Source organism: Ornithodoros turicata, chromosome 2 (genome assembly GCF_037126465.1).
Source record: "Ornithodoros turicata isolate Travis chromosome 2, ASM3712646v1, whole genome shotgun sequence".
Lineage (NCBI taxonomy): Eukaryota > Metazoa > Arthropoda > Arachnida > Ixodida > Argasidae > Ornithodoros > Ornithodoros turicata.
Window position 1 is genome coordinate 35,193,434 of NC_088202.1, and position 18,020 is coordinate 35,211,453.

Here is an 18,020-nt window from a genome sequence, read left to right on the forward strand (position 1 = left end):
CGTTTCCTTTGACATGGAAAAATCATATGATACCGCATGGCGATACGGTATCTTGCAGGACCTGTATTCCTTGGGTATAAGGGGTCGTCTTTTGAAATGCATCGCTGATTTCCTTCAGCAAAGAACATGTAGAGTCCAACTAGGAACTACTTTATCCCGCACATTTGTGTAGGAGAATGGTGTCCCGCAGGGGTCCGTTCTCAGTGTCACATTATTCTTGGTCAAAATTAACTCTATAGCCAGTGTCATTCCATCTTCCATATCATATTCTTTATATGTGGATGACATCCAAATATCCTGTAGTTCGGCAAGCTTGTCAAGATGTGAACGACAGATGCAGCTGTGTATAAATAAAATGGCCAAATGGTCTTCACCAAACGGGTTTAAATTCTCCACAGAGAAAGCAGTGTGTGTCCACTTTGTGAGAATGAGAGGAGCATTTGCACCACCCACACTCAAACTTAATGGGCAGGATATCTCTGTGAAATTAGAGAGGAAATTTCTTGGCGTCATATTCGGCTCTAAACTCACCTTCAAGTCCCATATCCAAAACTTGAAGGTTAAGTGTATAAAGTCAATGAATTTAGTGAAAATTCTCGCACACAAGTCATGGGGTGCGGACCAGGAAACTTTGCGACGTGTGTATACCTCTTGCATTCATTCAAAGATAGATTACGGATGTGTCGTATATGGCTCCGCCCGTCCGTCTGTATTGAAAATTTTAGACCCTGTCCACCACCAGGGGCTTAGGCTCGTGCTCGGAGCATTCCGAACCTCGCCGGTCGAAAGTCTATATGTTGAATGACATGAATGCTCCTTGAACAGACGGCGATTTTACCTTGGGGCATCATATGCCCTAAGAATAAGAAGCTATCCAAACCAACCAGTTTTAACCTGCGTTACAAAAACACGGTTCAAACAGATGTTTATTAATAGGCCTTCGGTCGTCCCTCCTTTCTCAATGCGAATTGAGAGGGATATTGAGCATCACGAATTTTCTTCTTTTAATTCCCAAGTTGTAGAGTGTGGTAAGAGGGTGCCACCTTGGGAACCACTTCCAAAGTCTGATACCACTTTGACAAAATACAGTAAACAGAAACCTTCTGCACGAGTACTACAACAAGAATTCGAACACTTGAGAGAAAGCTTTGGAAGTCACACCGAAATTTACACAGATGGGTCAAGCTCCAGTGCAGGAGTGACTTGTGCCATGATTTCTGGTACATGCACAAAGTCACATCGTATTAACAACGCAGCATCTATCTTTACTGCAGAGCTTTATGCCATTGTCTTGGCACTCCAGTACATTCTTCGTGGTTGCATAAAGTCTTCGGTAATATATACAGATTCCTTGAGTTTCATCAGTGCCATTTGTAGCAGGCACCCACAAAAGAATTTTCTTGTTCAACGTGCACAATTATTAATCCGTGCAGCACAGAAGAAGGGCTACTCTGTAATTCTCTGCTGGGTGCCCAGCCATACAGGCATACCGGGGAATGATTTGGTAGACCAGTCTGCTAGAGCTGCTACTGCAAAAGATATTACTCTGTTTGAAATACCTCAGGAAGATATCAGATGTGCACTCAAAAAATCTCTCAATGGAACATTCCCAGAAAACCGGTTGTCATGCGTTATACGAACAAGATTACGCATTGGTCATACATTCTTGACCCATGCATTTTTGTTTTATCGAGAGGAACCTCCTCAGTGTACGCACTGTGGTGAGCTTCTCTCCGTCCTGCATATACTCATCACCTGTTCATACCATGAACCTCATCGTCAGCACCATTTCAGAGAGTTTTATAGACAGTTTTTACCTCTTCACCCAGGACTGCTGCTCGGTGATGAGGCTATCGTCCCTTTTAACAGAGTTCTTAATTTCTTAAAAGGCACCGGCATGGTCAGTCTTCTATAATTTTATACAGCTGTTTTATGCATTTGTAAATATGCTTTTACTTTACCTCATATATAATTATAACAATGCACTCTTCATGCACAATTTTAACTAGTCACAATTTCACCATAGATTTGGCGCACTATGACCTTAGTTGTCCGTGCGCCATAAAACCCCGAATCATCATCATCTTCCTCTACAACATATTAACAAATCCCGATTTTTCGTATAAAAGAGATTTTGTGTGTGTGTAGTAGAGGGTATTACGGCCAAGTGACCCACGTTGCACGTATTCGGTGGGGTGGTCTGGCTTTGTTTCTTAGGCTTCTGTTTTAATTCACTTTTTTCTGGTCCGTTTTCAATATGAAGGAACATGGATCCAGTTGAGCGTTGCGGAGTTCCGATTCACCAGTATGAATATTAAGCAAAGTTTATTTTGTCACATTTAAAGGCTGAACAATTCAACAAAAGTATTAACCACGAAAAGTCTAAGATATTATAACGTTAGAGGAAGAGACGAATATACAAAAACGTCATTTACATGGCAGAAGTACTGGAAGCGACGGAATCCTGTGGTGGTGGTGGTCCTTCATCCATGTTCTACTAGGTTCCAGTGCGGCTCACAGCTAAAGCCCTGCACAATCCCCTGATGGAAGCTGATATCCGCAAGAAACTTGTGGGTTGGAATCAAATGGGGACGCTTGTTGTGATCTGCGGATAAACCGCGAGATTGCGCCATCAGTTTTCTTCGCACTAGGAAACCAAACACAGAGTCTGGGAGAGATATCTCTGGCCTCTCGAGTCGAGGTGCGCGTTTGGCGCCGGTCTTACGTTCCACTTGCATTAAACGCTACCTATTCCGTTTGTTGCAAAATGTGTTGCTCTGCTTGGTACCGTGTATTCTTTCGTGGCAGCTAAACCTGTGCATGCTGTCATGCATCTTTTGGCGGCACCGTGGACGCTCAGGACCTGTCCCCGCTACAAAAGCTATGTCACTCCGAGGTTTTCACAGTCAGAACAAGAGAGAGGAAGTCGCCCGTGTGAATAAGTTCGGGGACAGCTGTTTGTGTGAGTCTTTTATCTGTGGTGTTTCGTGCTGACGGGAAATAACGTTTATTTCTTGGAAAATTGGCTAGATATATGGAGCCCAGAAACTGAACTATCGCTGCGTGCAGTGGGAAACGCGGATTGTACGGGTAGGGCGCGAATGTCAGAAAGCTCATCCGGACAGGGATTTAGCTCACACGACAAAAATTATTACTTAGACCTGACTATCACTGCTAATCCCCAGTCTCCGTCACCGGCACTATGCACACCGGAAATAATGCCATAAACTTAACCACCCAGGATTGCAATACGCGCGTTATTCTACAAAAGAAAAGACTGTGGTAACCTTGCTGAAGTCTATGCCACAGCATATTGCTTGGCCATTGCAACCCAACCAGACCAAGAAAAATTGGAAATAAAACGAATTGAAACAGTGGCCCAAGAAACAAATACAGCACTTTACCGGATACATGCAACGTGGGTCCTCTTCAACTTAGTACTCTGTGCTAAAGGGAAAACCTCTCTTGTATACGAACATATTTTTCGAGATTTTTTAATATGTTGTAGAGGAAGGCTCGTTCTCTAAAACTGCATTGGTTTCAGACGTCTCTTCCGACCTCTTTATTGTGTGTTTTACGCTCTTCTAGCGAATTTTTGAAAAAGCGCTTACTTCCCCTATTTTTCCTGCAATGACTACGAAAGTTATGTGTCTTGCGATTTTTCCTGTTGAAGCATTGCATGAGACCTTGTAACGAAAAAATATTCATTAAAATTTAATGGCTTGATTTTCCACACACAAAAAAATTGCGAAATAGCAGGAAAGTTGCGAAATTTTCTGGCCTGTGTATACCAGCACCGATTACAGCATGAGAACTGGAAACTGCGACGCTGGGTTGAGCATGGTTCCCTCTATAGCAAAAGAAAACCGCACACGTCTAGGTAGTTTCTATGAGCCGCAACTGCCGTTCACGTCAGACACGGTTTCCACCAGCTTTGCGAGCTTTGCTCGTCTCTACACAGTAAATCATTTTGCACTTTTATTCGCTCAAAACAGGTGTATTCTTATAAAAACACCCTTTCCTATTCCGCAGACTGAAACAAAGGGTGTAAGATGAGCAGTAATAAAGGCGTGTGGAAGTACTTGTGAAATCTATAGTCGTGTTCAACATAAAAAGGAAAAGAAATGTAGTCCATATGCTGTCAGAATATTACTCAGCCGCAGATAGCATGGCTGGACGCAGATGGCCACATGACACTACGATGGGTGGCGGCGCTACAATATTTCTTTTGTCACGTTGTTGCGTCTCCTTTTCTCCAACTGCGTATGTTGTTGATGGACTGGATTTATTTTCGTTGAACACGTCTATAGTATGCTTCCAGCCACACGATCACACACAGTGACAGCGCGCATGATTTGGCTATAGCGTAGTCCATAGTTCAAATTGGGTCAGAGTACGGCACCGAAAGGTACATACGATGTGTACAGGTGTACTTATGTAATTCCGGAGACAGCAGAGATCAGGGGTTTAGTGAGTCTGTAGAGGAGGTGTTGTTCCTCTACATGAGTTCCATCGGAGCAAACATTACGCAACATGCTTCGCCATCCCAAGACTCTGTGCCCCACATGTGCCAATCATGTGTTATATACAAGATAGAGTGTGAATATTGTGTTGCGTATGCTACGTAGAGGAAACATGAAGAAAGAAGGGATGAACTTGGATGAAGGTCTCTTAGTAGACTTCATGAGTGTTGCGGAATTTGCTGTCGATGTGAGAACCAGATATTTCTAGTAAGTCCATTGCGTGATCCCTTACTGTTGGTTTAGTACATTCCCAAGCGCCAAGCAAAGTCTAGACTTCTCTACTTGATCCCTCCACATCCTGGTCTTTCGTACTCTGAGATTGTTAAATACAACTAAAATTCCACGCTTCGTTATTTTTGCGCCTCTTGCCTAGTATTTGAACTTTCAATAACGTTTAGAAATAGTCAATATGTGCGTCAAAACGTTTGCTGACGATGTCGTGAGGCCGTAAGAGCACATGAAAATACTCATAATGGTTACCTTCAGTAGCTCTTCTGTGTATGTCTTTTTCATGTCCATATTCTTGATAAAATTCGAATAGTTAGCTCAGGTCAACGGCACGAGGCATTGTCAAACACAGAAGCCTCATTTGGGACTAGTCTCTACATCAACAGCAGTACATCTGCGGTCCCTGACGTAGTGCCGATGCGGCCTCTCTCGGGTGCGCAACTATACTGACACGTCGTGGGGCATTCTACAGGTACCTGAGCTACTTGTACGTCAAGTGTATCCGCTCCTAAGGCCCGGTGGCTCGTCACTAACTGTGGAATATAGGCGATTGACAATTGTGCACGAGGATACTATCATTACTATTCCGTGGGACGCAACGACCAATGCAGGGAACCGCTGGAAGTCCGTTTTGTGCTGTGACGCAAGTGGGCCGTCGCCGTTTCGGTAGGCAGATGACTGTCAGTTCTTGAGTTCCCAGCCCGGGTGAAGTTCAGTGTCGCCTCCATGTGACAGACTCCTGTCTGGTTCACCTTGCCAGAGGTCATGTTCTCCTATGATGACTTCGAACGTGTGCGATTTGCGTACTGTGCAAGGTCTCTAAGCTGTCATCATAACGTTGTAGTGGATAAGGCAATTACACAGAACAAACGCAACCAATGCCTCACAACGACCAGTTACATAGTTAAAATGATTGATGGCAGATCAAGAAAAGCTGCCGTCGTACTTGTTCGTAAGGGGTGAGTTCTCTGTGTCCGGTGTAGCGCAAAGCTACATTTGACTGCCAGTCAATTATGTGTACTTTTTCCTAGCATAAGCTTCTTGATCACTTTGTTACACCGGCTTCCCCAATAAAAAAAAAATTAACGACAACAAAAAGGACGCTTCGACGCCTATGCGGGCGTCCTCATCAGCTTGAAAAATGTAATGAAGACTGTTCATGAGAAAGGAAATCCTTTTAAACCCTTCTGTCATTCCGGTAGAGGCCTCTTGTGGCTGTTAGAGGCATTGTTATCGCCGTGAATGTTCCATCACTCCAGAAATTTTCTGACTCCCGTGTTCACGTACCGAGGCCTTCACATTATCGAAATCGAAGGAACGTCCTGTTTTTTGCACATGCTCGACCACTTCGGTGAGACAATTCTCTGCAGATTCGTGATCTCGGCTTTGTGCTCTTTCATCCCACTGGCTTTCTTTCTTCATGTTTCCTCTACGTAGCATACGCAACACAATATTCACACTGTATCTTGTATATAACACATGATTGGCACATGTGGGGCACATAGTTTTGGGATGGCAAAGCATGTTGCCTAATGTTTTGGTTTGAACGTGTAGTGATGGCAAGTAGTTTATAATCCTTCGTACAGACTCTTACAGTCCGCAGAGGTACAAAATTGATACGATCTTTTCACGGGGAGGTCTTTCCTCTGTGCTATCTGAAGACATTCTAAAGCCTGTGTTGATAACGAAACTGTCAGGGTAATGGTTCTTCTTGAAGATGTCACCTGTCAAAGTACGTTCAGCCATCTTAGCTTGACACGTGCTTGCTATGGCGTCTAATAGGTTAACTGGGCGGTTCTAACCATATCCCAAAATCCCACGGTTAAGAATCCATAGGTGCAAAATTTCAGAGATCACCTAACCACAAACTAGCCGACGTCACTTTGTGTTGCTCCAGGGCGTGTGCCCAGCCAAGCCGAACCTTCGTTAGAGTGTGCATATCGAACACACGCGAAGCTAGTACGTGGCTCATTGATATTGTATTTTGAAACACTGTCATTCTCAGACCTCGCACATATAAGCTTTGGTATTGCAATAAAGTTCCCCGAGAACTACGTCATTGTCACGAGATCTGCCCAGTGGCGGCAAAACAAACACACATGGTCGTATATACTCGTACGCCAGAACACGCGAATACATCAAAGGGTGGCCGGTCCCCACCGATATGACGCTTCAGTCACTGCAATGTTGGCATAGCACAGGGAGCGGTATTCGGGATGTTGGCATTCTCGATTTTGAGAACTCGGAAAGCGTGGGATATACTCGCTTACTACAACACGCGACATTAAGAAAAAAAAAAAAAAACAAGAAAGAAAACATTATTGTTCACCTAAATTGTCCCATCGCAACTGTTCTCAGTAATGCTTGTCATGTCACCGTGATGGTGCGGGACTGCTTGGATATTCGCAAATAATTCAGGAGAACATTTCGCTAAGAAATTCACGCAGAGTACATTCATGAATGTGCAAAACATTCGACGGCAGCGGAAGTTCCAAATGTCGAACGTGTTGGTGCGACTTTGTAAATCGACCTGCAGAGAAAATCTGGTATATCTGGTATCGGGAGTTATCAGGTGCGCCTGGAAATGTTGGCTACATATTTAGGCAGTCTGACAATTGCGTTTAGGCGAGGTACCTCTTCAGGGCCGTCTTCCAATACTGACCTTCGGGCGACGTCGGTTGGCCCCATCGTTTAAAATACCATGACCTACTACAATATAGAGAAGACAAAAAGCTTATAGACCTACTCTATAGTAGAATGTCATGGTAAATATATCGATTACTCCTGGAGCTCCTTTTCATGTACTCATTGTTGTGCATTCCGACATTACTTTGGAGAACAGACGTAGTCCTACAGAAAGGAAGGAGTTGAGCGAATGGCACACACATACCACAACTGTGCGTACTAATTTCAGTATGATGTTGTCGGAATACAGTGACCAAGGAAATGTGATATAAATGTGATATAAACGTGACATAATGTAACGTGACATAAAAACCAGTAAAGCCAATTCGAACATATGTATGCGCTTATTTTATCGTTTACAGAATTTTTTTATCAAAAAGACTACAAGCGCTGCATGGATGACGCTTTTGCAGTGCAAGAGTGTGCCCCAGTGGGTGTAACTGCAAGATAAGTAATTAACTCAAGTTCATTTAAATAGCTGTTTACTTAGGGACCTTCTTGAAAAACCGATATAATAGAATGGAAGATAATCCTCGTTCAAAAGCCATTTTATCTTTTCAAAATCCAGAAACGAGCGCGTGCCGTGAAACATTCATCACGGAATTTCCCTATGCAAATGAGCCCAAACGAAAATCGCGCGCCTCAGAAGCCCATCGCCTTCGCCGTATCTGTACCGTGGAGTGGCTGATTTGGCGGGCAGATCAGCACTTTCTCCAATCATGTGCATCGCTCCAAAGCACGTGACCTTCTAATCTGGAATGAGTGCTCCCGGTTACCGCGGTTTCGCCTGATTTGCATTGCGAAATGCGGCAATGGATATTTCAACGCACATGCGGTTCTCGTGGCTTTTTAACATAAGTGGCTTTCAAGGAAGATTCTCTCCCATCCCGCTATCGCGGTATTTCACGAAATTTCGTAATTAAAGAGTAAATTTGATAATTTTAGACTCCTCGTAATGGTCAAACTCTCTCTCTCTCTGAACGGTTCTCTACTGGCCAATAGACGTGACGTTCTAGACTGGCAGCCGCACCAGGATCCTGCGTTTGGTGCTGCCGGGTGTGGGAATTTTGATCGTTTGAGGAGTCCTATGAGAGTCCGATCCGCATTGCCGCCCTTGTTGAGGAGGAGAGGAGAGGGACATCGTAAATTGCTTTCACACGTAAATCACGGACGCACTTAATGAAAGAATCGCATTGGCTTTGTACTGCTCTCACAGTAATGCAGTCTTCCATACAGGGATGGTAATTGTTTCGAGTTTACTGCCCCCACTAACAGTATTCTAGCTGTGAGAAAGTTTCTGTCTGAGCGAAGAAAGTGTGACGCGAGTGCTTTCACACTCGGCCGGTTCTCGGAGGATATTGTACGACGATTACTTGCTTACGGTACGGTATAGTATGGTACACACACTATGTGCATGGCCCGATGTATGTTTTGCAAAAAATACGACGGATTACGAACTTTGGAATCCTAGCCTACAGTCGTCGTTCTTTTCCAGGGTAACAAAGTGAAAGAAGCGATAACGCAGATGGGGATAAAAGTAAAGCGAGGCTGGGCCATCTTCGACGTTGAACTTGACGACCCAGCGAACGTTTGTAAGAAGTCACGCTCCTTCGACAGGCTAATCGAAGTGGTGACCGCCTTGGGCAAGATGCGCTGATCGGCTCATTCTAGCGAGACCCAATAAAGTGGGAATTGTTCATTTTGTCTGTAGTGATATCTCCGACATACTTTCTAGTGCTGTGTCATACCCTTGTCGCACGGGCACTCTTAACCGAGGTTATACCTAATCGTGGTAAGAATTAACCGCGGTTAGGAACGAACACTGTTTGCTGCTGCCACAAGCGTGGATCACGATCCGGTCGGGTCGCTCGGACTAATCACGTGGTTGTCGCCCTAGCGGGGGAAATTTTTCAGATTTTACCAAATGTCACCAAAAAGAGAACGTAATAATGTTGAACAAGTAAGATAACAATATGCCACGCTGCAAGATAAGTGCAAAGTGAGTATTTCGGTGTCAGTGAAACGTGGTTACACTTCGGTCCATGGTGGCAACGCAAAGCAAGTTCACAACACTGGTCACGGGCAGCTTATTTCTCGCGCTTGCTGGGTTTGTTTTCTACTTGTATGATCTTTTCCTCGAGGCTGTGCTTTGCCGGAACACAATTTCATCGACTTTTCTCTAGACCGTGACGACACCTTCATACAGAACGCCGCAGTAGCGAAAACTGTGATGGCTCTCAGCAAGCCCGCGCCGGCTCTCACTGACAACGACGATGAGGCTGAGTTTTTGGTGACGTTGTTAACGTACGAAGCAGCACTTAGAAGGAAGCACATGCGGCAGCTGATGCTTCGCAAAATCCGAGAGCTCGAGGCACAACAACAATGTGCCAGGAGATGCTGCCAACGTCTCATGATAGCGGCAGCGCAGCTTCGTTCCTGCTACAGACACCTGTGGTCATTTCCGCGGGCACCGTCATGGTACGAAACCACACTGTCTTTTCTTCCTGACAACAAGTTTAAGGAACACTTCAGAATTAACCGCATCACTTTTAACTACATCGTAGCTGTTTGTGAACCAATGAGGCGGCAGGACACAAATGCGTCGCCAGTGCATTGTACCGGCTCGCATGTTGGGCAGAGGACAGGACTGTGACCAACCTCTTTGGCATTGGGCGATCATCCGTCAACGGCATTTTTCCAGAGTTGTGCAAGATTGTTTTGCAGCGCCTGGAACCACGATACGTAAAGTCTCCCAAAGCACACGAGTTGGCAGAGCATTTACGACAGTTGTGTGCAGTCGCTGGTTTTCCACAAGGTGTGGGTGCCCTCGATGGCTCTCATATAGAAGTCTGCCCACCAAAGGATCAGGCTTCAGATTACTTTAACTATAAGAACTGGTATAGCACCGTCCTGCTGGATGTTCTAGACCACCCCTATAACTTAATATACACAAATGTTGGGACACCTGGAAACAGCCATGATGCTGTAGTGTTCCTACGGTCACAACTGCCACATCTTCTGGCCAGCGACTTGTTCAAAAGAGAGGTAGTCAATTGAAGGGGTTCGAGTAGGTCCAGTTATCCTTGCCGACCAAGCATTCCCACTACAGTGTAAACTGATGACACTATTTCCACAACCAGGTCCAACTGGTTCTCCTTCGCATCTATTTAACTATCGCCTCTCAAGTGCCAGGCGCATGGTTGAGAACGCGTTTGGTCGCCTCAAGGCACGGTTTAGTATTTTGCATAAGGGTCCCGAGTGCGACATTGACAACATGAACTGCATAATCCGGGCGTGCTCTGTTCTTCACAATATGTGCGAGCAACTCTGTGACCACTGTGACGCCAACTGGATTCAGCTGGCACAGCGTGAAGAGCAAGGGCGTCCTCAGCTATTGTGCTCGAATAATCGGTAGGAACCATCAGGGGTGGCAGTGAGGAATGCGATTGCCATGTACCTTGCTGGAAGCTGATCGGACATCTGAATCGTGAATTTAATTGCATTCTCTATTTGTATCTTATTGTACTCTGTAGTGCCCACTTTGAACAAAGTTGTGTTGAAATAAATAATGTGAATATCAAACTCGAATCTAAGAATTTCTCCATAATGCGGATCATGCTACCCTGCATGTCGTTCGATTCTTCGTGTAGTCTCGGCAATTCCTTCTGAAATTTCTGGCTCCTTTTTGTAGCTTTCGCAGCTCGATCAGCTTCTTCCTTGTGCAACGAAAGCAGCTGCTGCACCAGAGTCGTTCCTGGACGCTTTCGGCCCCGTGGAGTACTGCTGCGGGTGGTGGCTGCATTTTGCGCGCCAACACCTACGTTACCAGCGTTGATATCCCAGCAGAGCTCTTGCGACCGTCGTCGGTGCTCCCTAAACTCGCATGGCAGGCACTGTCAGGCGTGGACGAGGTTTCGTAGCTCCCCGAAAAGGGACTTTCAATTGATTCATCCCAGGAAGCTACAACCTCAGCGACTTCTGGCATTTCCGTGACTTCAGGCACTGGCTCCTGCAGACGAGAGAAATATGAGATACAGATAAGAAGTTTGCTTATGATTACACAATGCATGCAGGTGACTATGAGTAAATTTACGCTTATGTAAGTAAATACGCTCAGGATAAAGAACAGTTCTGGTAACAGGACTAGCAATTGAGACGTACGCTGCGTTTTATTACAGTTGCCGTGAAATTTTCCAATATGTATTAAACTGGTACAAGGTAAGCTTCTTCCAGAGGCTTGTGAGTGATTTGAGTGGACTCAGAAGTTGCTTATCCTTTTTATTTATTTATTTATGCGAATACCTCAAATGCCCGCGAGGGGCGTTACATGAGGGGGGTGTGAACTAATAATACAACAATCACTATCACATAATGAATATATTAATATAACTAGTACGCGAGGTTACATACGTTGAGTAACACACAAACAAAATAATACAAGTAAATGAGACACACTTTATAATTCAAAAAAGGAACACAACTGTCTGCGAAATGCAGAAACATCAGATATGGTGGCAATTGATTGGGGAAGGTCATTCCAAATGTCAATAGCATGTGGAAAGAAGGAATTGAGAAACTGGGATGAACGACAATGGATATGCTCAACTTTGCATGTGTGATCAGTCCGGGCGGAGACGTAGTGTGCTGGTGCAATGAAAGAGGGTCGGATGGCTTGATTGATGTAAAACTTGTGAAAGAGACACAAACAAAAGTATCTTCTACGGAGTGCAAGAGGGGGAAGATCGATGGATGACTTTAACAAGGTAATACTAGACGGATATGAGTAGTTGGACAAAATAAAACGGGCTGCACGATTTTGAATGGACTCGAGAAGATCCGTAAGAGTTGATTGGTAGGGATCCCATATGCTGCAGGCATACTCTAATTTGGGCCTAATTAGGGTTAGGTAAGCAAGACGTTTGACGTCCGGGGGAGCAGGCCTAAGGTTACGACGTATGAAGCCAAGTTTACGATTTGCATCCCTTACAATGGTATGAACGTGATCTGACCAGGAAAGATTTGATGCGAAATGAAGCCCTAAATACCTGTAGTTATCAGAAGTTTTGACAACCGACTCGTCAATGTGGTATTGATAGGTGAGGGGGGACCTAGAGCGAGAAAATGAAACATGGCAGCACTTGGAAGCATTTAAGGGAAGACGCCAAAAGGAACACCAGTTGGAAATTGACGCAAGGTCTTGCTGAAGGGTTATTTGATCTGAACGGGATTTAATAGCACGGTATAATACGCAGTCATCGGCGAAGAGCCTGATGCAGGATGAGATGGAGTGCGGGAGGTCATTTATAAATATAAGAAATAGAAGAGGACCAAGAACAGAACCTTGGGGTACACCCGAAGAAACAGGGAGGAAGGCCGAAGAGGACTTGTTTACAATGGCTGTTTGAGCTCTGTTAGAAAGGTAACTCACGATCCAGTTAAAGACGTCGGAATGTAGGTTAAGGAGCGAAAGTTTGTGTACAAGACCTGAATGTGACACAGAATCAAATGCTTTTTTTAAAATCAAGAAAGACTGCATCTGTTTGGACTCCACGATCCATATTGGAGAGGATATGAAAGGTGAATAGGGAGAGCTGGGTTTCGCATGAAAAGCCCTTCCGAAAAGCATGTTGTTGAGCAAAAAAGAAATTGTTGCCTTCGAGGTGAGACGAGATAGCTGAGTAAATTACGTGTTCGATAATTTTGCACGGAATACTAGTTAGGGAAATGGGACGATAATTGAGTGGAGATGCCGTATCGCCGCCTTTGAAAAAGGGGACGACCCTGCCCTGTCGCCAGTCGTGGGGCACGTGCCCCTGTTCAAGTGATTGCGTGAAGATGAAGGTCACGAACATGGACGAGGGTTCTTTGGAATTTTTAAGTACCTTAGAGTTGATGGAATCAAGTCCACAAGAGTGCGATAATTTCATGTTCTCAATTACCTGAAGTATCCCGGGCTGGGAGACCACAATTTTGTGCATAGGAGTGAAAGCGCCGGTGGATGTGAGAGCACGGGGGAAACTTTGACGGTCGTCATGCGTAAACACACTGACAAAAGCTTCGTTAAAGACAGTCGCGCAGTCGGCGTCACACATTGCTGATCCGTCGGGGTTAGTCAAGCGGATGGGATCTCGCGTCGGTGGATTAATAATTTTCCAAAATTTGCGAGGGTTATTAGATAACATAGAGGTAAGCTCCGTGGAATAAAACTTGCGCTTTGCATGGCGAATAGCCCTTATGTACTCGGTCGAACACTCGTGATATTTTGAGTACGCGGACTCAGTAGAAGTTCGTCTGGCTTGCCGGTAGAGGCGCTTTTTCTTATTGCGGAGCTTCCTTAGGTCATTTGAATACCAACGAGCGCACGTAGATGGTTTTACAACTGATGGGACGTGTCTGTCAATCAGCTCATTAAGTTTATTTCGAAAGAGGATCCAATTTTCCTCAACAGAACGTTCACCACCACCGACCATGAATGATGGAAAGTAAGAAAGTAGCTCGTGGTTTATTGCCACAAAGTCAGCCCTGTCATAGAGCCTTATTGTTTTACAAGCGGCTTGTCTAATAGGAGCGCCTAAGCGAAGCGGCAGATGAATAGCTTTGTGGTCACTAATATGCAATGGGAATGATATTGGTCCAGTGATAGAAGGGTCATTAACAAGTATCAAGTCGAGAATTGATGCACTTGAGGACGAAGTACGTGTAGGTTCAGAAATTAGTTGTGTTAACCAAGAGTAGAACAAACATCGGCGAAATCAAATTCCTCACGCGAAGACCCAGTAGGGATGTTCCAGTTGATACCCGGATAATTGAAATCTCCCGTGATACACATCTTAGCATTAGGATGTCGTGTGATAAGTGTCAACAGTGCATCAGTGAACAAAGGTACAAAACCAACAGAGTCTGGTGGCCTGTAAAAAACGCCTAAAAGTAAGTCAACATATGCGAGCTTTAGTTTAACCCATAACATTTCTAAAGGAGACTCGACATGAACTGGTGAACACTGGACGCCCTGCCTTACGCCGATAAGGACGCCGCCACCACGACGACTTGCACGATCGCAACGATAGACATCAAAGTTTGGATGCAAGCAAGTGATTTCATTGTTACAAATAGCGGAGGTCAACCACGTTTCCGCAAGAAGTAGGACATCACATGAGCAATCATCTATAACACTTGAAACGATATCTTGTTTATTCAGTATACTTCGCACGTTAGCAAGAATAACAGATAACTGTTGTCGGGGTGGTGGCGACGGCGGACGTGTTTGCGTGACATTGCTCTCAATTTGCTATATTGGTACTTCCTGTACGCAATTGGCACAATGATCAAAGACAAAACACTTTCCAGCGGCGTACAGCTTGTTAAAGCGGAGTTTGAAAGGGTGACCAAGAGTTCGCCCGTGGTCAACAAGCTTACTTCTAGCGCGCCCTGTAGCTAACGAATAATCTTGACTAACAGAAACACCAGTTTCACGAAAGGCACTGCTCTTTGAGAGTATATTAACTTTAACCTTAGTTGAAACCAATTTCACAATGACTGGGCGGTTTTTTGGCGGCAGTACTGCAATGGCTTAGTTCAAGGCTGCTAATGTATAACTAAATAAAAAGGCATTACGAAGTAGGCCCTTGCTGTACACTCTAAATCAGGTAACGCATATGTAACAGTTAAGTACCGCTTGGCCAAGAGGTACGTTCTTTAAAAAAACGTACCTCTTAAAATTAAGAGGTACATGCGCCCTCACATGCATTACATGTAACGGATGGCGCGCAGCGATTTAGGCCTACCCGTCGGGGTGGTTCCCCTCCTCCAAGGAAGCAACGCTGCACGATAAATATAACAAACAAATACCTTTGTTCGAAAATTATATCCATTTCAGGGGTGATGCTTGTCCATCGCGAGCGTGCATTGTCATGATGCACAAACGCCGAACACACGGGGCACAACGTATATGGATGAACGATGACCACTGCATCTCTCTTTCACCATTGCAGCTGCTCTGTGGTCACGCTTCTTTATCTCTTCCACACCTTTGGATTGCTGTCCTTCCCCAACTTCCGTTTCTTCCGTAGAACGTAACACCAACCACAGTGGACGACTGAGTCACCCATTTACGACATCGCCTGGACGTAACCTAGGAGAAAATAAAATCCAACAACCGAAATAGCTTGCCTGAAAAACACGCCTACTCGCTTGTGTAATCCAGATGTAAAGTGCAATCTAGGCTCCTCTAATTCACGCATCAACGTTCGTGCATGAAGCACAAAGTTCGTTGTCTCCGTCCCTCAGTCGTTGTGTCCAGCCTGCCGGTGATCAGGACCACTGAGAATCAGAGCGAAGATAAACGAAAATGCGTCGTGCAGACGAATAATTACTTCGGAGATATAATACGCACCTTAAATGACTCCAATCTTGAAAGCGTCGAACGAGTTTCTTCGAAGACCGAGCAGACTCGTCCTCGCTCCACGACGTTTCAAAACAAACTGATTTGCAGCGGTTGCAAGAAACGCATTCTTCCCAAATGTGCGATCCCTCAGGGATAGGGTTCTAGTTATTGCACTTCTTTGACAGAATGATAGTGCTCATCCATTACGGCACTGCTGCATAAGGGAATTTATTGACTGGTATTCGGAATCACGCGAAATATTTTTGCAGCGCATTGATATCGTGAGACGGCGTTCGTACTCATGCGCCTGAAACACGCGGTACACATGAGGTGCTATACATGAGGTGGTATACATGAGGTGCATCATGCTATAGATCGCGCTTAAAAGGTACCTAGCCGGTACGGATGGGTCTCCTAGCCCTTGTACCGTTTGAATTTCGCAGTGGTCACGAACTGTACCTGCTGGTTGAGGACTGCATCTCATGTGTACTGCTTGGCCCAGGTGCGGGTCCTCTTTCATGCGGTACATATCGGGTGCCGGATTTAATGTGTACCGGTGTTACGAAGGAATGCTATCGCAGCTCTGTTTAACCTAATGTTGCTGAACTGTAAAGTGGTGCCAAGACACCACGCTAACAACAGTGGGCTACAGTTCAAGCTCTGAATAAGTCAGTTCATATTTACGCTGAAATATTGTGTATTTTAACCATCTTTACAAAGGTTTGCAACTCACCTCTACATGCTCTTCCATCAGTCCATCACCATTGACAACCAGCGACCCGAGAAAGCTATGTAGGCACCAGCAGGGGCGGATCCAGGGAAGATCCTCGGGGGGGGGGGGCACTAAAAAAAAAGAGAGAGAAGACGGAGGGGGGAGGGGGTCGCCATGTAAGCATGCGAGCTGCTGCGCTTTCATTTCACACCAGTACATAACACCCACATCCAACCCTGTACATAACGCCCGGTAATCCTACACCAGTATCTATTTGTCTTCCTCTATACGTATGTCTAAACAGCAGAAAAATCTGTCCTACCATTTTCGTAACGTGCTGTCTCTTTGTGAAGCTGAGTGAGGACGCCTTAGCGTTGTAGACTCCAGGCAGCCGCTGACCCCCCAAACGTCAAATCGCTGTCTTTATCCACTGTGCACTGCACAGTGGATAAAGACAGCGTGTACAAGACCTGAATGTGACACAGAATCAAATGCTTTTTTTTAAATCAAGAAAGACTGCATCTGTTTGGACTCCACGATCCAATTCAACAAAAACAACAAGACTATTGAACGATTGTACGTATGTCGATGATTTTATATCTGGTGCTGACTGCGAGGAAGCCGCTATCAACGTGTACAACGAGGTGAAGAATATAATGCAGAAGGGAAGCATGAACATGCGAAAATGGGCCTCCAACTCAGCACGGCTGAACGCTTTGTACCTGCAGGACCCGGAGGAAGTCTCACCCTTCGCTGGAGATTCCCGCGTGATAAAGGTTCTGGGAATGAAGTGGGATACGGAACAGGACTCCCTCTTTTACAATGCTACCAACCTTCTTCAAGGTGGAAGGCCTGCTGTATGGACGAAGAGGAAGGTGTTGCAGACGGCTCAAAGCATATACGACCCGCTAGGTTTGATGTCACCGTATACGATCGCTGCAAGGATCTACATGCAAAAAATGTGGCAACAAAGTCTCACTTGGGATCAACCTATTCCGGCGGACCTACAGGAGAGTTGGGAAAGGTGGTATGAAGACTTACAGTACCTTACCGAGATCAAGATCAACAGGTACTACGGCATGTGGACGACGAATGTATCGTTGCATGTTTTCTGTGACGCAAGTTGCAACGCGTATGGCGCCGTTGCGTACCTGGTTATTAAAACATCGGACTCTGCTTCTTCAAACATAGTGCTGGCAAAGGCCAGGGTAGCACCAGTCAAGAAGCAGACGCTTCCAAGGTTGGAACTCCAAGCCGCTGTTGTAGCTGTGAAAATTTCAAAAATGTTGATGGACGCATTCCCAGGCATCAAACAAGTTTTCTTCTGGACTGACTCGACAATCGTACTGTATTGGCTACACGGTAAGAGTGAGAATTGGAAGGAGTACGTTCGAAGGAGAGTTAACGAAGTCAAGAAGTATACGAAGCCAACGAAGCGGAACGCGCCGGACACTGCACAGTGTGCAGTGTCCGGCGCGTTCCGCGCGTT

The 18,020-nt window shown here is 45.3% G+C and overlaps 1 protein-coding gene and 1 long non-coding RNA gene across 2 annotated transcripts in view; both read left to right on the plus strand.

Moving 5' to 3' along the window:
• LOC135383347 (uncharacterized) overlaps positions 1–9,135 on the plus strand; it is a 285,601-nt gene extending 276,466 nt beyond the window's left edge. The window contains exon 9 of the mRNA XM_064612843.1: positions 8,932–9,135. Within this exon, the coding sequence (XP_064468913.1) occupies positions 8,932–9,093 (162 nt within the window). The 3' untranslated portion in view covers positions 9,094–9,135. The remainder of the gene's footprint in view (positions 1–8,931) is intronic.
• LOC135383348 (uncharacterized) overlaps positions 1–18,020 on the plus strand; it is a 499,267-nt gene that overhangs the window by 297,288 nt on the left and 183,959 nt on the right. The gene's annotated exons all lie outside the window — the stretch shown is intronic.